This window comes from Danio aesculapii, chromosome 18 (assembly GCF_903798145.1).
Source record: "Danio aesculapii chromosome 18, fDanAes4.1, whole genome shotgun sequence".
Taxonomy (NCBI): domain Eukaryota; kingdom Metazoa; phylum Chordata; class Actinopteri; order Cypriniformes; family Danionidae; genus Danio; species Danio aesculapii.
This window is the reverse complement of record NC_079452.1, coordinates 6,132,259-6,154,478: the sequence shown is the minus strand read 5'-3', so window position 1 is coordinate 6,154,478 and position 22,220 is coordinate 6,132,259. Positions and strand designations below refer to the sequence as shown.

The 22,220-nt window shown below is 37.1% G+C and overlaps 1 protein-coding gene across 1 annotated transcript in view; it reads right to left on the bottom strand.

Annotated features, from left to right (window-relative positions):
• syt9a (synaptotagmin IXa) overlaps nucleotides 1–22,220 on the bottom strand; it is a 77,839-nt gene that overhangs the window by 13,989 nt on the left and 41,630 nt on the right. The window contains exon 4 of the mRNA XM_056479046.1: nucleotides 3,033–3,153. Within this exon, the coding sequence (XP_056335021.1) occupies nucleotides 3,033–3,153 (121 nt within the window). The remainder of the gene's footprint in view (nucleotides 1–3,032; nucleotides 3,154–22,220) is intronic.

The following is a 22,220-nucleotide window of genomic DNA, read 5'->3' as shown; positions in this document are numbered from 1 at the left end:
AATTTAAAAAAAGATGTACGTTTGATGTCAAGACAAAAAGACCGTAAACTGTATGAGGAGGAAATAGTTTATTAAAAACAACAAATCTAAAGCGTCACATCAGCATGCCAGGGAATCATGCCGAAATTCAGCAAAGGTAAACTCTACCTTTTTTATTTAGTGTGTGCTTTAGCTTAACTGAAATGGTAAAGGCTCTCGCTGACCTAGATAACTGACTACATTAGATTGTACATTAAAAGTTATTAAATCGGTCAGTCTTAAATTCATGTGATTATTACATTCATTTTCGTGAGGATTTTTTGTCTCGCGTGTTTCATTTTACCTGTGGCTACAGTTTAGCTAACTCGTGCTAGGTTCACGTGCTGTCTGCGTCTGCCGCGATCGTCATGACAACAGCCATTTACAATCTACCTGTACCACAAAACTGCTTTATTCAGGATGTCATTCAGCGATGTAATTATTTCTTACGTCAGTAAGGATGTAATAATACTGTACTTCTATAATCGCATACAACATACAAGGTAACAAAACTACTTTAAAGTGCAATTTTTTATGTACATCTTCGCTTCAGAATTCTGTGAGCTAGCAGAGCCATGTGACTGAGTGCACTTTTGACAAGATAACACATTATCACTTGTCATATGTTATTACTCTACTTATTTAATCAGCGCTACAGATGAGCACCATGTACTGAGACACCAACTACATCAGTAAAGCTTGCTATACACTGACATTGCAAAGTGAACTTGAACTATTTTAAGCCCTTTCAAGATTTAATGGCTTGAAACTGTTCAACAGACTGGTTAGCTTAACTAAGTTTAAAAAGACTAGTAAAAAAGACTAGACTGTTAAAATGAAGGCTTTTGCTAAATAATTGCACAATCCTGCATTTTCAGATGGCTACTTTTCTAACATGTGGATTGATTGCTGACACATAATTCGACATATTATTTATAAGTAAACAATGCATATCTATTTTTTGGTCTTTAATGGATAAGCTATATTCCATATTTTAATGAGAGTTTTATTTAATTTTAAGTTGAATATTTTGTATAAATATATGTATACAGTATTTTAATTAAAGTACACTTAAATTAAACAAAATATATTTTAGTCAACTAAATCTTGAGTAGATTTAGTCGACTAAAATCTTCTGAAATTTAGTTGACAAAAACTAGACTAAAACTAAAATATTTTAGAAAACTAAAGTATGACTAAACCTAAAATGACATTTTAGCCAATTGACTAAGACTAAGGCCCACCCAATCCCAATTCTACTGCTTAGCCTTTCCCCTTGTCCCAATTCTCTTTAGTTTGAAGGCGTAGGGCTATGGGGAAGGGCAAGATACCCCTCGAAAGAGAGATTTTTCAGGACCACACTCGAAACCAAGGGGTAAGAAAATTTCCCAGAATACAAATGCCACAACAGCAGCATAGTTGCACCCTGAAGTCAGGAGATGCAAAAATTAGTATTTTTGTCATTATTACGAAACAAAAAACATATGTTTAAATACATTCATAATGCTAAAATAATAAAAAAAAAAAAACATTAAATTTCACTATCTGTAATCCCTAATAATAACTCCTGTATAGCAGTCCCACAACATTCTGTCACTTGATGACACTCGAATATCTACTGGCTGGGAAAGGGCTTTTTACAGTGTCTGGTATAAAGCTAATGTTGTTTTCTTGTGTTAACGTAGATGACTATGACCAGGGTGTAAATGCACAGTACAGTATAATCTTATTGCCACATTATATCGTCATGATAACATAATATTTTTGCCTTCAGTGATGTCCTGAAGATAAATAAAAAAAAAAAAAACGCAACTGGAATAACTACAGCAGTCGCGATCATCGATCTCATATGAAGCAAGAGATCACGATGACATATGATGACATGTGCAGGTGCTGTAGTGGTGTCCAATTTCTAAGGGGTAAATTTTGAAGCCCTTCCCCTTCACACTCTGTTTCAAGGGTCAAGGGGAAGGGGAAGAGGTAGAGGTACAAAAATACAATTGGGATTGGGCCTAAATCTAAATTTGCTGTCAAAATGAACACTGCTAATAACTGCAGTCAAGCATATGTTTAAGTACATTTTTGCAGTTTCATCAAAAACTGAAGCACATATTTTCACTGAGCCTGTGTTGGAATAGGGCAGTTACTTACCATAGTTTTCAACTAAAAACGGAAAAGGGTTTATAATTTTGACACTTAATTAACGGGTTCAAAAATGCAAACATTTAAAAATGGGATTTAAATGCAACTATATGATTATTGTCTACTATTAACATAACAATGTTGGAATAAAGGAAATTATGAGTTGCCTTAATGACATGCATTATACACCATTTACAGTAATTACTGAGCGTCCATGTGCATGCAGATTGTTTGACAACACTTATGTCTGACTGTTGCAGTGCAAGCACAGCCTAAGTTGAAAAGGTACTAATTTTAAAAAGAATTGAACGTCAGAATGTCTATTAGGGGATCATCATCAAAAAATATGACCAACTATATCAAAATTTACGTACATCTGAAACCATAACTAATTTATTTACAGTTCCCTTTTTCAAGTCAACAAATTTATATATCTATATAATCTAAACTGCTGCAACCTTACAGACATATTTTTTTGAAGCTAATGAAGAAAAATGCAAGCACTTAAAATGAATGTTTCGAAGGAATGATTTAATGATATATTCATTTTTAAGCATCATTTGAAATGTCAAGTTATTTATACAAAGTAATAATTAATAATACATAATAATTTATAATCATAAAATAATATAATATTTGTTTTGTAACAATGATACTGTGTAGCTAAAAATTCTTATGACTGAAGCTGTTCATAACTTTACATGAGAACTGCTCTTCTTATCTATCAATGTAATTTGAGAATAAGGTGATTAGGAATAAGGTGATTTTGAAAAGATCTTTTTACAATCAATCATAGATACAATAATTAGCAAATTCTCTAAAGATATTTCAAGAAAAAAATAAAATCTGTAATTTCATACTGTAAATCATACCTGAAGCTCCGGTGATGTCCATGGCTTTCAGATTTCGCGCTTTGATCATGGTGATGGTCAGTCGTCCAGCAGTGGGCAGGTAACATAGAGAGAACATCAAATCCCCCAGATCCACATTGTCCTGGCAAGAGAAACAAGACTTGTTTTAACCACATCTGACATTCTACCTTTTCAACCTCCCTGACTGACCGATTCCTTTATTTATTCATGGATTTGTTTGTGTATTTGCACTTTTATTGAAAAAAATATGCAGAACATGGCATGAAGAGTGCATAGAGTTCAGTATAGAAGATGTTCATCGTCTCATGAACTTCATTAGAAAAAACACTAACGTCAGCAGCATTAAAAAAAAGTAACAGCAGTTTTATCACTTGCTCTAGAAATAACTCAGCTGAGAATGTGAGATGAGCTTTTTTAACACCTATTCATCTGAACTTCACAATGATGGCTTACCTCCAATCTGCTGATAAAGAAGGATTAAATAACGAACTCACAGCCACAATAATGTGATTCAACCATATGTGGCCATTAAGCTCACTGCAATATTAACTTAACCAACATGGAATGACTTTAAACTATTATATTGAATAATAATGAATAAAACAAAAATAAAGAAATAGTTTACATGCAGAAAAACAGTAAAAAGCTTTTCATTCTGAAATAAAATGTGCATGAATTCCATAAAAAAAAAATGGTGACAATAAAAGTTACCAATCTGGTTAATTTGATGTGGCTATTTCTGGGCATTAAAAAAACCACAAACAAAGAAAAGTAAAAAAAAAAAAAATCTGCCCATTAAAAAGTAGAGATTCATTAATGCACATATTGCACATTATTTACACCGTATTCAATAAACTGACAATGTTCAAATGAAATCTATTGTGAACCGAGAAATGAAATTTCCCTCGATTTTATTTGGCTTATAGTTAATTGGTCCCAAACAGATTTTATTGAAACCAACTTACCAAAACTTTAAACTGTCACAGCAGAATCCATCTTTTATTTTTAACCCTCCTGTCGTGTCTGGGTCAAATCTGACTGATTTACAACTTAAATCACTCATAAATATTGTGTTTTACATTTTATTCCCTCAAGGCCTCATGATATCCTCCACACTATGCATTTGAACATATAAAAGTGATGATCACCTCTTTCATTGAACCTGTGGTGTTCCCGGTCAAAAGTGACCACCATAGGAATTGAATGGGTATCCAGGCTATGTTCATTCATCAGACAGAAAACATCCCCACACACTACCCCAACTCACTCACTCACTCACTCACTCACTCACTCACTCACTCCAGACTGAACAATGTCTTTTGCAGGTACACATTTCTTTTACATGCTTATATGCTGATCCTTCAGCCTGATCTCACAAGGAAACATAACTTTTTTACGCTTTGTCAGTTTAGTAGCTAATTCATATGAGTTCAGTCATACAAAAATGTATGATTTTTAAAAGAAGCCGTGGCACCTAACCCCACCCCTAAACCCAATCGTCATTGGGGATAAGCAAATTGTACAAAACTGTATGAATGAGATAATACCAATTCATAGGGATTATCTACTAAACCAATACATTATGAATCGCATGAAAGTGTTGGATCCTGATAAAACAGTGTATCATATCTTCACACAGCCTAAACATGTGTCTATGTGAATCCATCTGTGTGTGTTTCTTTCTTTGCTTATTTAATTATTTTTGTTTATTTATTTATTTCTCTCTCTCTCCTTCTCTCTCTCTGGAAAGAAGCACAGAGAAGGAATGTTGTTCCCTTTCTTTCTTTATTTCTTTATTTCAATCTCCATTGGCCAATCTCTGAGTCTAGCAGGAGCACTTTTAGCTTAGCTTAGCAACAATTATTTTATTATATTAGACTGTTATTATCTTGATGAAAAATGACCAAAGTATAACTAGTGCTAGTTCTGTGTCCATGCTCTCCGTATATACCCTCAGTCCCTATTCCCTATATTCATTCATTTTCCTTTCAGCGTAGTCCCTTTAATAATCTGGGGTTGCCACAGTGGAATCAACCGCCAATTTATCCAGCATATGCTTAACACAGCGAATGCCCTTCCAGCTGCAACCTATCTCTAGGAAAAAACCACACACACTCATTCACACACATACACTACGGACAATTTAGCTTACCCAATTCACCTGTACCGCATGTCTTTGGACTTGTGGGGGAAACCGGAGCACCAGGAGGAAACCCACGCGAATGCAGGGAGAACATGCAAACTACACACAGAAACACCAACTGACCCAACCAAGGCTCAAAGCAGCGACCTTCTTGCTGTGAGGCGACAGCACTACCTACTGCACCACCATGTCACCTATTCCCTATATTTGTACACTAATATAGTGCAATTGAAGGACTGAAAATTCGATCACTCGGAACACAGGAAAGGATAGCACTTTGTTTGTGGTTTGCTGGTTAATAAATCATTCAGATGGATTAAAATTTAAATTTCTTTGGTCTGTGATAGTTATTTTAGCGAGCTGTTTATTAGTAATGAAACAAAGTATTTTGATTTCTGTCATCTATTGTTCATTTTCTAATATATTTTCAGTGCCTATTTTTATTTTCATTGCAGTTATTTTATGTCTAATTCTGTAAATTCATGTTAAACACTACTTTGAGGCATTGTTCACAGCTAAAGAATGTTGAATAAAAATTTGGTGGAGAAAAATGATTTTTGTGATAATATAAGAGCAGTTCAAACAGACTAAAATAAGGGACAGGATGTGAACACGACAGGAGGATTAACATGCAAACTGCTTCCCAGTCACAGCAGTAGACAATCACATTAATGTTCTGAAGGTGGCATACTTAAGGCTGATTTGTATCTCTGCGTCGAGCAATCAGCGTGTAACATGGTGCCTTCCTTGTGCATAGTCGTGCATTTATATTTCTGCATGCTGTTTGTGTTGCTCTGCAATAACACTTCCAAAACACTAGCTGGCAGAAGGTTTTTATGTTCCTCTGTGTCAAGTTTCTTTGTGGGTGTTTTATTTTTAATGCTATAAGTAGCTAAAACTCACTCATTCAGAGGTGGGAACCAGCGGAAGTGCAACAGCTTTTATCATAAGGTAAACACAAAACAAAAGTTTTCATCTCGAGCTCCTTCACGGGACTCGCAGCTCTCAGCGATGCCCACGCTCGTCAGTGCTACTAGCCAACCAATCACAGAGCTTGCGATTCCCATTGTTGCGATGTGTAGTTAAATTTTTTTAGAGGTGCGCATCAGTGCCAGCCATGGCGAGGGCAATGTGACCCCGTGAAGCCTGCAGAGGACCATACATGTGCGCTTGACGCAGAAGTATAAATTAACATTTATTACAAAACACTTAGGTCCCTATCATACACACAGCGTAATAAGGCGCATGACCTGTATTACACAATTTGATGCTATTATCAGAACAGCGCAACTGTAATTTAAATAGAAAATCCATTTGCGCCACTTTGTAGACTCATGAAGGTGCTGACCTAAAAAAGAGGTCTGTTAAGGGGCACTGTTGGCGCGTTGCTATTTTGAGGAACTGAAATAGACAGCACCATTGACCAACTTAAAGTTTTTCTAAAGTCCAGTGCAGAGCGGTTAGCACCTATGCTTGTCCAAACACGTAGACTTTGCTTAATACACACAGGATGTAGTGCAATACACATATCTAGACTCTAATTTTCCGTACTAAAATAGCAAAAGTGGTTTCAGACACACCCTTAATGCTTTGCACCATGAAGTTTAGACTTTTGCACTTAGGGTGCTTTTAAGTTTCTAAACTGATCAAAAGAGCTAAAACAAGTCATGTGCGAGTAAACTCTCCTCACATTGGTCAGAGTTTGACGGTTTATTTTGCAGGGTCCCGCTCAGCTGTCATGCCTCCTCATGTTAATTTATGGAAATGAGCAACAAGACATTATAAGCGAAAAGCTGCACTTTAATTTTGAATGGTGACACCCACAGACATAGTCACCAAGTATACATCAGAGGTAAGACTTTCCCTTGGGTAAAATTCTGCATTATAGGCTTTACATTATAGAGAGAAATACCTGATTAACCAAGACTGCTGTTGGGCCATTTTTCTAAACGGTTAATAGTTAGCAGGCTTTCACCTTCGTATTTGACATGAAACGCACATTTACCGGTTGGAATGACCTCCCGCCCTACTCATAATTCCCTCTTCATATAGTCATATGCCTATTACATATCCATAATACACTGTGAAATAGCCGGGCTTGGATCGTTTTGCTTTCTCACTACAATCGATCCGATCCAGAGTTCGTTTCAATCGAGCCGAGACCACCGCATTCAGGCGATCTCGGACCGATTGTTTTGGTGCGGATCAGAGCGCGATTGCTGGATTGACATATGTCAAATGAACCGCGCTAACTGGGGAAATGTGCCAGGTTCGAAACAAAAGTCTAGGTGTGTTGGCACCCTTAGATCATTAAAATAAAGCCCTTTGTTTCAAATAGAGGGTCAAAAACCAGGACATAAAATAGCCTATTTTTTTTTTTAAATAATGTCTTTTTTTTCATGTTAAGGTCTTGGTACAAATATGAATAAACCTTAGAGAACCACAGAAAACAATATAAATGTATATAAAGAAATAGCAATTAGAAAATGCAGTTTATGACCTCTTTAAAGATTGAAGTGAAGAGAATTCCCAACAGTACCTTCTCCGACAGTACTGAATAATGCTTCAGGGCATTTATTAATTCAGGGCATTAAATAATGGTGCAAATATCCATATACTGACCATCATAAACCTTAGAAAATCACATAGCATTATACCTTTATTCCTTTAACTGAACTGCAAAAACAACTGTCCACATCCTTTTATAATCAGGTGTATCCAAGGATAAAACTACCATCTGTAAGACTCTGATATTCATATCTAATATACTTTTTTTTTGCAATGATGACATTTAACTATAATATCTAAACAGTACAGGTACAGGTTGCTAAAAATGTAGGTGATGGGGTGACAGTGGGACATCATGAGCTCCAATCTGACACTGCATTGTATGCCCAAGGCTCATGCTGAAGATAACCAGAGGCCACGCTGTTTTTGACAGGAAAAGGTCATTCTAGTGGTTTGATGAGTTTTGTACAGGATGTGAGAAACTGGTGGTCCTGCCATTTAGAGAGGGTAAACAAATATTCAAGGGCAACTGATGCTCTTTTAGACTGATTTCTCATACACAGTTTACCTGATTTACTAAAGCTATATTTGTAAAGGTGGGTTTCTAGGCAAAATCTGCACTTATCCAAGGGTTAGATTAGTGATTTGCTTCAGGGTTTGTACCAAATTATTATCTAGTTATTGAAATTATTTTCAATAAGTACATAATATGTAGTCTGAGGTGTCATTACCCAGTAATCATATATAATTACTTAATGAACACATATTATTGTACAGTATGTATATGTGGAAATGTGCTGTCATAAAAATAATCAAAATCAGCCGAAAAAACATAGCAAGATCAGCATAGAAAGACTAAAAATAAAGCTACAGAAAAAAAAAATGCTGCACTTTATTTCAAGGTGAAGCTTTTAAAGTGTAATTAAACAAATAATTACTAAGTAATATTAATTGGGTTTAAGGTTGGTTTCTTCAGCTCATTTTTTCATAATTGATTATAAATTACTGTTTTTACTAGTGTAAGTATTTGCAATTTGACCTTTAAATAATGTGTGCAAATCGATGTGTGAAACATGCTAAAAATGTAATTACATTTTTGATCCTGGTAAATTAGCTAGTTTTTAAGGAAAACATCACATTTTTTACAAATAAATGAGAGGGTAACTCTTGATAGACATTCTGTTGACTGTAAGCAAGTTATATTTATTCAATAAATAAATATACTAAATATTAACAAACCATTTCCCAGTGATGGGTTGCAGCTGGAAGGGCATCCGCTGCATAAAACATATGCTGGATAAGTTGGCGGTTCATTCCGCTGCGGTGACCATGAATTAATGAAGGGACTAAGCCGAAAAGAAAATTAATGAATGAATTAACAAACTAGTCATTAAAGTATTCATTCACTCACTGCCAAAATTGAATAACAAACTATTGCAGGTACACATCAACTTATTCTGTTAATCCTAAACCTAACTCGAAACTAGCATTTTGCTAATATTCTAATAAGAACAAACAGTACGGGGCTGTATGATGCTGTTCCTTTTCTTGCTTACAGGCTGACCGCTTGCCTCTGTATAGATGGCTTACGTCGGTGGACTTGAGATGCAGAGAGGAGTTGACTGCGACAACTTTGTGACATACTGAGCACTTATAACACTGTCTAAACAATCTTCCATTCTTGGAAGTGGAAATGAATCTGGTTTAGTCACCGCATTGATCTTCCGATTATCAGTACAAAATCTATAGGTGGAGTCAGATTTAGGTACCAGTATACATGGTGAACTCGGACTTTGGCTAGGTATTGCTAGGCCACGATCAAGTAAATACTGGTTTCAGTTTTCATAATGTCACGTTTGTTTGGGTTTACCCGATAAGGATGTTGCTTAATGGGTTGGCTGTCTCTATATCAATATCATGGCATATTACTGTAGTTTGTGATGGAATGTCAGCAAAAAATTTTGGATATTTACCCATTAAGGTACTTACAGCTTCAGACTGACCTGCAGACAAGTGAGAGAGATGGGATGTTAGATTTCCCAAAACAACGGAGTTCTGCAAGTGGGGACACAAAATCTGAGCATCTTTTAACACTAACCCATCCTCCTCAGGGAAGTATGGTGGTGGAACAACTACAATGGACACGGACACTGGTTTATCAACACAATTGTCTTGGGTCACGTTACGTGCAACGTATGCCTTCAACATATTCACATGACATACCCTATTCTTTCTTTTGTGATCTGGAGTACAAACAAGATAGTTAGTGTCGCTGAGTTTTTTTTCTCAATTGTGTAGGGACCAGTTAACCTAGCCTGCTAGGCAGATCCAGGTACAGGGAGCAAGACAAGCACAGTGTCACCAGGTTGCAACACACGCAGCACACTCTTACGATCATACTGGTCTTCCTTTCTAGACTGACAGTTCACTAGATGAGCTTTTGCAAAATCCCAGGCTTTATGAAGCCGCTCACAAAAATAACTGACATAATCAAGAATGGACATTGACAAGGGACCCCGAGTCAACAACTATTCATTAAGTAGTTTAAGGGGACCTCTCACAGTATGTCCAAAAACCAAAAGCTAAAGCCCAGTGATTCCTGGACACTCTCCCTCACAGCAAACAATCAACGGTAACCCCTCTACCCCTCTACCTTACCAGTTTCCATGCAAAATTTCCGGAGCATGGACTTAAGAGTTTGATGGAATCGCTCCAATGCACCTTGAGTTGGGGGTGGTAAGCACTGGCCAATTGATGTTTTATACCCAGCTCACTTAATGTCTGTGAGAACACTTTAGATGTAAAATTAGTGCCTTGGTCTGACTGGATAACTTTTGGCAAACCAAAGATAGAGCAAAACGTAAGCTCCTGCACCACTGTCTTAGCTTTAAGAGTGTGTAAAGGAATTGCCCCTGGGTATCGAGTTGCCGCACACATAATAGTCAAGACATACTGATGCCCAGACTTTGATTTGGGTAAAGGCCAAATACAAATCAATGATTAAGCGTTCAAATGGCTCCCCAATTACTGGTATCGGAATGAGTGGAGCTGGAGGAACAATTTGATTAGGGTTTTCTGCCAATTGACAAATGTGACAACACAGGCAGGAAATGTGACATATAATTGGGTAGAAAAGGTCAGGTACCTCAATATCAGAAGGTTGCTGAGTTACAATAGGTCTTGGAAAAACCTTACAACCAGCAAACTCGTGTCCCAGAATAGGAGTGACGCCATCTACAGGTAATCGGGAACACACCCACAGTAACTGGTCCTGTAACTAGGTTAGACTCCAAATATACCCTATGAAGAAGAACATTAACACATCCCATCTCACATCTACGAATTAACACTGTATATGATTCAGGTGAAAAATATGTCTCTTCCAAAATCAAAGACTGCATGGCTCCAGTGTCCCTCAAGATCCTTACAGTCTGTGTCCCATAGTCTGGGATTAAGTGACCTGGATCAAGACAAAAGAAACAAACCCGCTTGTCGCCAACATGTTTAGGGCTAGATTTAGATCTAGTTCCACCAAAAACTTCTGACTTAAAAGAACGACCAGCAGACTGTAGTACCTCTGAGCTCTCTACAATTGGAGATAGTCTTTGTGTCTGTCTAGTGGTAGTAAACACATTACGATGGGTTAAAACAAACTCATTAGCTACAATAGTTGCATCACTGAGAGCTTAAACTTTCTGTTCATTTAAATGAACAACCACACTTTCAGGGGCACAGGCTTTAAAGTCTTCTAATAAAAATAGCTCTTGCAGCTGCTCAAGTGTAGTAATCTTACTAGAACAACACCACTTTTGAAATAGTGTGTTTTTCTCTCATGCAAATTCAACATAAGTTTGTCTGGCTGTTTCTGCATGGGATCTAAATTTTTGGTGATATGCTTCCGGTAGTAATTCATATGCTCTTGCACAGCAGACTTAACTATGTCATAGTCAAGAGACTGTGTTCAATGGGTAAGGTAGCAGAAACCTCTTCTGCTTTACCGAACAAATTGCACTGCAAAAGCAGAGCCCACATATCCTTAAGCCAGCGTAACTTTGCAGCAACGCGCTTAAATGCTTTAAAAATAGGAGTCCACTTCCGCTTCTCTAAATGGTGGTATGAGTCAAATATATTTACTGACATAAAAATTAGGATCAACAGGTAAATCAGAGGAATTATCATTGTGAGACTGGAAAGAATACCACACTGGCATATTTGCAGCTGAATCAGAGAGTCTAGGCTGTGGTGATTGAGTATAGCTCGCGGTGATAGAGTGGGCCTATTATGGAGCTTTAGAGCTTCAAGCTCATATCGATACTGCTCACTATCCCACTCTCATTCAGCTTCTATCACTCGAAGCTTAATTAGTTGAGCCTCACACTTGTTTCTTCACCTGAAGATCTAACTCTCTCAACTTAATTGCCAATAAAGCATCAGAACCAGAAAGTCTGGAATCCATGTCAAAAGTAGAATTAGAGTTAGCGGTCTTACCCACCAACTCAGACTCATCCACAACAACACCCTTCTCTGGAGCAACTAAAATTCCAGATTTCACCAGCTCCCTTTACAATTCCTCTTTGATTACCTGCTTACTTGCCTCTTTTGACATGTTAATGTTAAAGTAGTCTGCTATTAAAACTAAGTCTCTACAACAATGGTTATATAATTCCTCGGTAGGAAATAAAGTAAACGAGACCAAATCAAATTCCATGTTTTCTTCCCACATCAAAAAGAGCAAAAACAGCCAAACAAGAGAGAGAAACAAGAAAACCTCGCTGAAAAATCCAGCTTAAACCAGCCTAGGCTGGTTGGCTGGTTTTAGCTGGTTGACCAGCCTGGTTTTAGAGGGGTTTTGGCCATTTCCAGGCTGGTTTCCAGCCATTTCCAGCCTGGTCTTAGCTGGTCAGGCTGGAAAATGACCAGCTAAATCCAGCTAAAACCAACCTGACCAGCCTGGTTTAAGCTAGACATAGCTGGTTTTGGCTGGGCTCCCAGCCTGGCTAGGCAGGTCAAGCTGGTTTTAGTTGACCAGTTAAGACCAGGCTGGAAATGGCCAAAACCCCTCTAAAACCAGGCTGGTCAACCAGCTAAAACCAGCCAGCCAGCCTAGGCTGGTTTAAGCAGTTTTTTTTTTCAGTTCGGCACTTACCCCTTTCCAGTTTTGACTGTCCATCAAGTTCACAACTAGACTGAAAGAACTAGAAAATGCTAATAGAACTTCAAGAGGGGGTTCAAGCCAAAAAGTTCTCTAACTGAGAGAAAGGCATGAACTAGATAATCTATCAAAGAAAATAAATACATCAAAAATACTCACTCCCTTACTAACATAAACAGGAGAAAACAGTTACAAAAGGAAAAATGGCACTCCCTCTCTACTAACCAAATCCCAAATTAACAAAAGTAAAGAATGGATAACAAAGTAGTATTAAAAACAAATTACAATCAAAAAGAATTTTCTGAGACAAAAGCTACATAAGATGGTCAACAGCATCCACAGAACTTCAACAGATTAAAGCTCCTAATCAATAAGTAATGCTTTAAGGATCAAACCAAAAATATAAAGCCTTACAAAAGATCCTCCACACACACACAAAAACACCCTGTACTAGTGGACACATGCTGCTTAAATGCCCACTGCTTTTCTCGTCCTCCAATCACTGAGCAGTTCATGAGTGGTAGCAGGTGACGGTCATTATCTCCTACTAGAGTGGAGCAGAGAAAGAAAGAAAGGAAAGAAATACAAAACTGAAACAAATACGTCCTGGGACGTAACAACCTGCTTTCTTTTGCTCGTGCGAACACTATTAGTTTTGTCAGTCGTGCTGCTTCTCGATTCTAAGATCGCATTTGCACGCATATTGGGTCATCCTTATTGTCGAACCCTGCTTTTAAGAAAACTACAACTTAAAAATAGTTTTTAAACAGCCAAAGTGGCTAATGGAGGTGACTGTCTAACCTGCCAGAGCTAAAATCTACCCACATCTGGCAGCTTGGTGGGTGTTAATGTCAAGCCCCGATTACAACCCAGGCTCATTCTGAAAACATACTGCTATATTCATTTCAGGAGAGTGCCAAATAGGAGCTATGTTTTTTTTCCCGCAAATCCGCCAGAGTATTCTCTGTGTATGCTTTTTCAGATCTCAAATTTCTCTCATGAGTGCCATTCGCGCCTTCTCTTCTCGCGTAAATCCACCAGAGGCTGTATGAATGACTCACTGAATGACTGACCAACTGACCCACTCTCCTCCATCACTAAACCCAACCAATAGTGTTTTCAAAAGCAGCCCACCCACTTCCATAAACCCAACTGACAGTTTTAAAAAGAAAGAAAAAAAAGCCCTCGACTGATTTTTACCACATTCTCACCCTGTTATTTAATTGATTATTTCTTTTTTTTTTTTTGCATTTGTTTTACCTGAACCGTTCTTCGCCAAGCTCAAACCCTGTTGTTGTGGTCAACTCCTCTGCATCTCAAGTCCGCCGATGTACATGGTGAGCCACTCGACAAACTGGTAACAGCAGCAAAGCTATCCACACGGAGCTAAGCGGTCAGCTGGTAAGATCGAGAAGGAACGGTGTCATACCGCAATGTAGCGTTTGTTTTAAAAACGGAATGCAGCCATACGTACTTCTGGCTACATAATTTGCGATCTCCAGTAATGTATAGGCTACGTTTTCAGAATGAGCCTGTGTTGAATAATTAACATGATGTATAGTTGGACCGTCATTATCTCAAATTAAAGACCCCTATTTTATAGATTATCGCTTGCATAATAGTTGACCACTCACATCCTCACAATTTACAAGCGACTAAACTTTTCCTTCAAAACTGTATGAGCTGATAATCATCATCTCTATTTCAGCTGAAAGAGAAACTAATTCACTATATTCTGCAGTTTAGTGTGCACCGAGCCTCTGCGCATTTAAATGGGACCATTTGGGACAAGCTTCTCATTTTCTCTGGCACTATGAATTTTGTATTTGCGCATTGTTATGACAGATCAGGGTAGATCTGTCTCATTAGCTTGAGTTGTGTCTTAAATGAGCTCTACTTATTCTTTTTCAATTAGAAGAAAGCAGAGAGCTTTGAATGTCAACACGCATCCCACATGCTGTTAATTTCAGACAGTCGCCAGTGATTTTATTTAGAAATGCCCCATCAGAATCAGTTCATTGCTTATGCACTGGGAAAAAAGGCTCTGTTTACTAGACTCCAGATTGGTATCGCGGAGACGTCTGGCAGAATAGAGTGGGTTTAGATGAATCAGGGTTTGGCCTGTGATGCTGGAATCTTTCTGAAGCTGAATTTAATTTACATTTGTTCAACTTAAAAAGCTTACTGTTTACTCAGAACAAGTGAGAACCCCAGTGCAATTTGTGTTAATTTTCACCATACATTACATTATATATATATATATATATATATATATATATATATATATATATATAAAGGCAACTTAATAATATAGTTGATTATTGATTTGGTCAGTAAAGGTGCAGAAGGTAAGTTTGACACCTAGTGGTTGAACTGGGTATTGCACACCTGGATCAGAACACGAAAAAGCAGGTTGCCAAATTGAGGACCAACAAGAGTGTGCCTGACTATCGAGTATCAAGGCTGATTTAAGGCTGATTTAAATCATGATCTAAATAAATATCCTGCAGCTGAACAACAGAAAACTTTGACAATGATCACCTTAGGTACACCTAAATTTGCTTTATTCAGTGTTAAATGCTAACAATGTGAGTTTGAATGTCATTTTACATGACATTCATTGCCATACTATTGAAAGCAGCAGGAGATATAATAAAATAAAATAAATTACTAACACTGAAATGACTTAAAACTAACACATATCAGTGATTCAGCCTCTACATTTAATAATGTTAAAGTGGTTTAATATGTATTCATTAGATCTTTAACCTTACCATTTCGTTCATGAGTGCATATTCTGTGCTTCTGAATGGCTATATTTAAATTTCTGTAGTGTTGCGTCTGGTGCAAAAAGCCCAACTGGTTATCACTGCAAATCTCACCACGTAGCGTTGTTATGCTGTGTTCACACCAGACGTGGTACGCCCAAATAAATTGCGCTATTTGCGCATGAATATACGTGAGTTTACTCACTTCATTCACATGCACTTCATTCAAATTTACTTCACAATAGACTCGTATTTGCATTATGGGCAGGGCTTCTGTCTGCCCGGAGACTCTAGCTTCGTTGCTAAATGGCTAACATGGTTTTTTATTGAGAGAATAACTGTGTTTATGTGCTTTATGAAGCCTGAAAAACAGCATTGATTCGTTTGAAGCCATCTCTGAGACCACTAGCTCTGTGAGTTCATAAACTCTTCCAGAAACTATACCTGGATGATGTAAGCTATCAGTGGTGCTTCAGACTGAGCTTATCCCAGTTTGATGAACTGTTGTACGGTGTCAGGAGGAGCCAATGTCCATTAGCGGATCGCTCATATATCAGCTTATAGCTTATAGACAAACCAGTTGATTAACGTGACTTTGAATCGCTCCAGTGTCCCTGCATCTGAGTTTACACTCAGTAAACAGTGGTGAGTTGGGTGAACTGATGACCTTCATGGCCAATCACAGTAATTTCTGTAATCAGCGCTGTTTAAGAATGTGCTCAACAGCGCTTAAATGTTCGCAGGGAATGGACGTTTTTCAAATTCCAGTTTCGATTGGTACCGAATTCCAGTATCATGACAACCCTAGTTACATCCATAACAGATAGGTGTCACATCCATAAGAAGATTTTACCTTATAAATGCAAAAATGTGTAGTAAAATAAAATTTAAATAAAATAAAATAAAATTAATCATTTTTTGTTCTATAGAGAGCCATCACTATCCTTTTGATCAGCTTAATTTCTTTTGGTTTGTGCAGTTCAATTCACTGAATTTCTACAAAGTATGTTCAATACTGTAAACTCTTTTGGTCACATCCATAACACATATTAATTTTTTTTTTTTGATATTTTTCTGATCCCATAACTCTATGGTTAGTTGTTTTGGAAAATATAAACAGATGTTTCAATATAATGTTAACATATACTTTCTATATTAATTTATGTTTTCAGTTTTTACAACAAATGTCACATCCATACCTTTGAAATTCCTCAAAAGTAATTTTTTGAGTGTACTGTTAGTATTTAGACAAAATATATAGCTATAAAATAATGATAGCAAATGAAAGAGGTTATTATTTTCCATATCACATAGCAGCCACTCAGCATGGTTTATTTGAAGCTTTTTAAATGTGAGACCATGTGAACTGATGCAGGTGTGTGATTTGTGTTCTGAGTGTAATGGTGTGCTGGCTGCATATGCATAAAAGAAATCAACCTTTGGAACACAGGAATCTGATGAATTAATTTCACACAACTACTGAAGTTTAAAACAGAGGTCAGGGCTGTCTTTCCCAAACAACGACATAACCATCATAGTACGATGCATTGTTTGAGAAAAGAATGATGTAGTGATGAGTGTTTCCCAAAATCATAGTTGATTTGTTGCAGATCCATCATTTGAACCACATTAGTTATAATGTAAAATGTCCATAATGACACTCCGGGGCGGAGTAACTATAATTCATCCATTCATTCATTTTCTTGTCAGCTTAGTCCCTTTATTAATCCGGGGTCGCCACAGCGGTACGAATTTATCCAACATTTTTTTTTACGCAGCAGATGCCCTTCCAGCCGCAACCCATCTCTGGGAAACAGCCACACACACACTTATACACTACGGCCAATTTAGCCTACCCAATTCACCTGTACCGCAAGTCTTTGGACTGTGGGGGAAACCGGAGCACCCGGAGGAAACCCACGCGAATGCAGGGAGAACATGCAAACTCCACACAGAAACACCAACTGACCCAGCCGAGGCTCGAACCAGCAACCTTCTTGCTGTGAGGCGACAGCACTACCTACTGCGCCACTGCATTTCCCGTAACTATAATAATATATAGTATTTATACTGTTTTACACACACACGCAAAAAAATCTAATATTAATTTTGGTAAAACATTCACTCGTTTTCTGTGTTTCCTTTACAAATATTATTGAGAATATTCCATATTCTATTCTAAAATATAAAACCACTTAGTAACATGTATTCTAATCTCATATATAAATCATATAAATTGTTAATGGTTGTAATTTACAGTAGGCTATTTATTAAGAAAAAAATCCTACTTAATAATAATAATTATTATTATTATTATTATTATTATTGTAAGTAGTATATTGTTTATATGTTTTTTATGGTAAAAAGTCTACTTTTACAATTAGCCACATTCAAACCACTGCAAAAATGTTGTAATCAACAGGCCCATGTCATATACAGTACAGATACATTTCTTAAAAAAATAACTCACAATAAATTAAAAGCATTAATTTATGCTACACAATTTTGTTTTCACAAGCTTTGGACACGTAACATAAATTGCTTTTAAATAATAGGTTACCTATAGCTTTCGTCATGAGTCACAGCTGCGTTAAAAATGGAATCCATGTTTTTATAGTGCACTGCGAAGGGAACGCAATTGTCAATATAACAATCGCTAAAACTGAATTGTAAAAAATACTTTGATAGCAATTTACACTTAAGTGAGATGACTTTTGTTTTTGTTTTGTTTTTTAAATAATTCCAATTGTAAAAGTTGGAATGTTTTAAAGGAATAGGGTTTAGGGGGATAACTGGAAATAGAACACAACCAGGAACTATGCTTCTAACTACAGCTCGAGAGGTGTAGTTGCAAGCGTACAAGTTTGCGATGCAGTTTACAAATCCTCACTGGAATGATGGATTTGGGAAACACCAAATCAACGAACTTTGTAACGACCTTAGTTGGCTAATGGTGGTTTTCGGAAACACACCCCAGGAACTATTTTTCTAACTACAGCTCTAGAGTGACTCATTTTGTGAATGTTTGTTGTAACGAATAATTTGGAAAAATGGCAAATGAAAAAACTATGTTAGTAATGATGGAACTCGTGACCTTAATTGGCTAATAATGGTTTTCGGAAACCCAAGAACAGTTTCCCAAATTTTCAATAAAGACTGCAACTGCATAAAAAAACATTACAGATTAAAAGTAATAGTTCACCTGAAGATAATCAAAATAGTCAATACACTCCAAAATAACTAAATAAATGAACCTATAACCATTCCAAACTTTTCCTGAATTTCATTCAAAAACATTGTATTATACAGCTTCAGCATATTTAGTATATAGCAGTGTGAGCATGCTTTAGAATATCCTCTTAATTGTATCTTGGATGGATGAAAGCAAGAAAGGCATTTTTGAAACAACAAGAGAGCAAGTAAATGTAAACAGAATTCACAGATTCTTGATGTGCGACATTGTGTTTAAAATAGCAACCCCACGGGACGGAACAACCGTGATGTCTGATCCAGTACAGACATTCCTTTCTAAACAGAGAATGCAAGCCACTGATCGCACAAAGAGGTCGAAGAAGCAGACAGAAGCAATCATCTTTGCCAATTCAAAAGCCATTTTCCCAACACCCCCAGTGCCATTTCTCTCAAAGAGAGGTAGCACATACTCACAGAAGCGATCTCAGGGGGATATGTAGAGATAATGAAGAAGCAAGGAAATTAATGGAAAAAGAAGGGCAAAAGTCAGTTTAAATAGAGAATAGACCTATTCTAAAGCGAACTGTACTTATGTATCCGAAAATAGCTGCCTGCCCCAGTGAGTCCCAAGATGCCTGCCGAGTGATCTGACTTGAATTGAAAGAGACTTTAGTTCAGTTCAGTTCACTTCAAGTTTTTTTCTTAATGAATTTATGAAGGAGATGAAAGAGATGATAATTGAAAACACAGTAACTATGTTTTTCCCCATATTTGTCAGATCTCCATACTAGGACTTTTGTAATCAAACTATTACTTTAGTGCCAAACTTTATTATTGCTTTATTGTCACTTTATAATAAGTCAGCATTGGTTAAAGGTGTCATAGCTGAATAATAAGTGTTCAGTACATGATGAGAATATATATAGTAAGGCTCAGACACCTGACTGTAAAATCATAAAACTGTTAGGGCTCTATTTTAATGATCTAGGCGCAAAGTCTAATGCTGTGTTCACACCAAGCGCAGTACACGCAGATAAATAGACGTGTGAACATTTTGTGAATACTTGCTTCATTCGCGCATCAAATCCACTTCATACGCGCGCCAAATTCACTTCACAATAGACACAAATTTGCATAATGGACAGGTCTTATGCCTGCCCAGTGACTCTAGCTTCGTTGTAAAAATGGCTAACATAGATTTTATTGAGAGAATAGCTGTGTTTATTTGCTTTAGGAAGACTGAAAAACAGCGTTGATTCGTTTGGAGCATTGTCCACTAGATCCAGTCTAAGGTGCACCATTTACTGTGAGCTCATAAACTCTTTCAGAAACTATACCTGTATGATGGAAACTTTCAGCGGTGCTTCAGACTGAGCCGAGCCTGTCTGATGAACTGTTGATCAGTGTCGGCAGGAAGATTTCCCCCCGGGACACCAACAACAGGCGCTATGTCATAATCACACCCCAACAAGAGAAAGCTCCTGATGGATTAACGTGGCATGAATGTCCACTGAAGTTCAGATTTTCAGATTTCACAACTCTAGCGATCCGTGTGAAATGCATGTCACTCTCGCAAAATCCTCAACTCGTGTCACATCATTCGCACCACCTCATTTACGCATATCGCACCACAGGATGTCTATTTTTGTCTTTGCATTGACTTAACATGTGAATCACTCACGCTTGACGCTTCTTCTGCGTCTGGTGTAAACGCAGCATAAAGCACATGCCGCAAAAGCATTAAGGGTGTGTCCAAATCCACTTTTGCTATTTTAGGGACGGAAAACGGTCTAACTGGGTTGTGCTTATTCTCTCAATGAGTTATGGAAGTGTTTTGAGTAGAGCGTGGTCTCATCTCCCATTCCCCAGTTGCGTCGCGCCATGGCACATTTGCTATTTACATGGTAGACTTTGTAAGTGAAAAAACGTATTGCTTCATTAGCGAGAAAACAGTTAAACAGATCACCTGCAGCGGGAGGAGAAACAATGAGCATCCTCCATTAAGCCTCTTTATTTATTTTTTTCTTAACTTTTACTATTTACTTTACTCATTTACTTTCATAGATGAGCAAATTATGTTTTTTGCACTCCACTGAAGTTGTGGAGTTTTCTAACCATTTCTAAATTCAGTTGTAATTTCCAGCAAACTAACTAAAAGACAATAATAACAAATTACACTGTAAAAAATAAACGTTATTTAACAGTTAATTGGCTGTATTTTTTTTTTACAGAATTTTCATTATACAGTAAAATACCTGTTGTTTTACAGATATGTTCTGTAATAAAAATATCAAACCATAAATTTACAGTTATTGCTTGTAATTTGGTATTACATTATTTTTCTGCTTTTTAACGGAAATTTTATGTATTTTTAGAAAGTAACACATAATTTTATGTTAATATTTACAGATATTTCCTGTAAAAAATCCGGAAACAAAAATCCAGTCAAATTGTTTTTAGTGAAGAAATTAAATTAAATAGATTAACATGAGGTTAATAAAGTCAAATAACAGCCTATTGTTTGTAGCCTACATATAATGCATGCACAGTCAACTATAAATTGTCTATTTTATTACTCTAACAATTTTGCTATGAGAACTGTGACGATCACCAGTGATCTAGTGGCTGCGGATCGCTGGAAAACTACACACGTTACTTTGATGAACTACAACTCCCAGCATACATCTCGCACAGCGATCTAGTACCTGCAGATTGATTAAGGACTACAAATCCGCCATTTATGGACTACAAAACTCAGTCATACAACACACACACACGCACACACACACACACACACACACGCACGCACACGCACACACACACACACGCACACACACGCACACGCACACACACACACACACACACACACAACCGGTTCCAGATGAAGACTGATTACACTCCCACAGCTGATGCTGCTCAAGGACTGATTAATTGGACTGCACTACAAAAGGAGCACAAACACAAACACTGGGGCTGAGTCTGGTTATCTGTTCTAGTAACATTACAACGTGTTTCTTTTGTCTTGCTTCACCGTGATTTTGATCTTTGCATTGTTTATTTGTTTAATCTTGTTTGCTGCCTGCCTCTGACCATCTGCCTGCCTATTGACTACAATTCTGGATTGCCTGTATACATCTGTTTGCCAATGCGTTGACCATTGCTTGCCTGACCATTCTATTAAACCTGCATGTGGATCCACACCCCTGTTGTCAGTGTCACAACCTGGTTACAATTTCCAAGGTATGTGTAATATTTCTTTTATTTATGTTTTTTATTATTTTTTTTTTAGGACAACAGTATCTCCAGCAGAAAAAAAAATATCCAAAGATGCCGTTTTAAACTGTAACGAAATCAGTGTTTTTGAGACTAATGAAGACAGCAGAAATCAATTATTTAGCCTGACATGTTTACTATTCCAAAATATT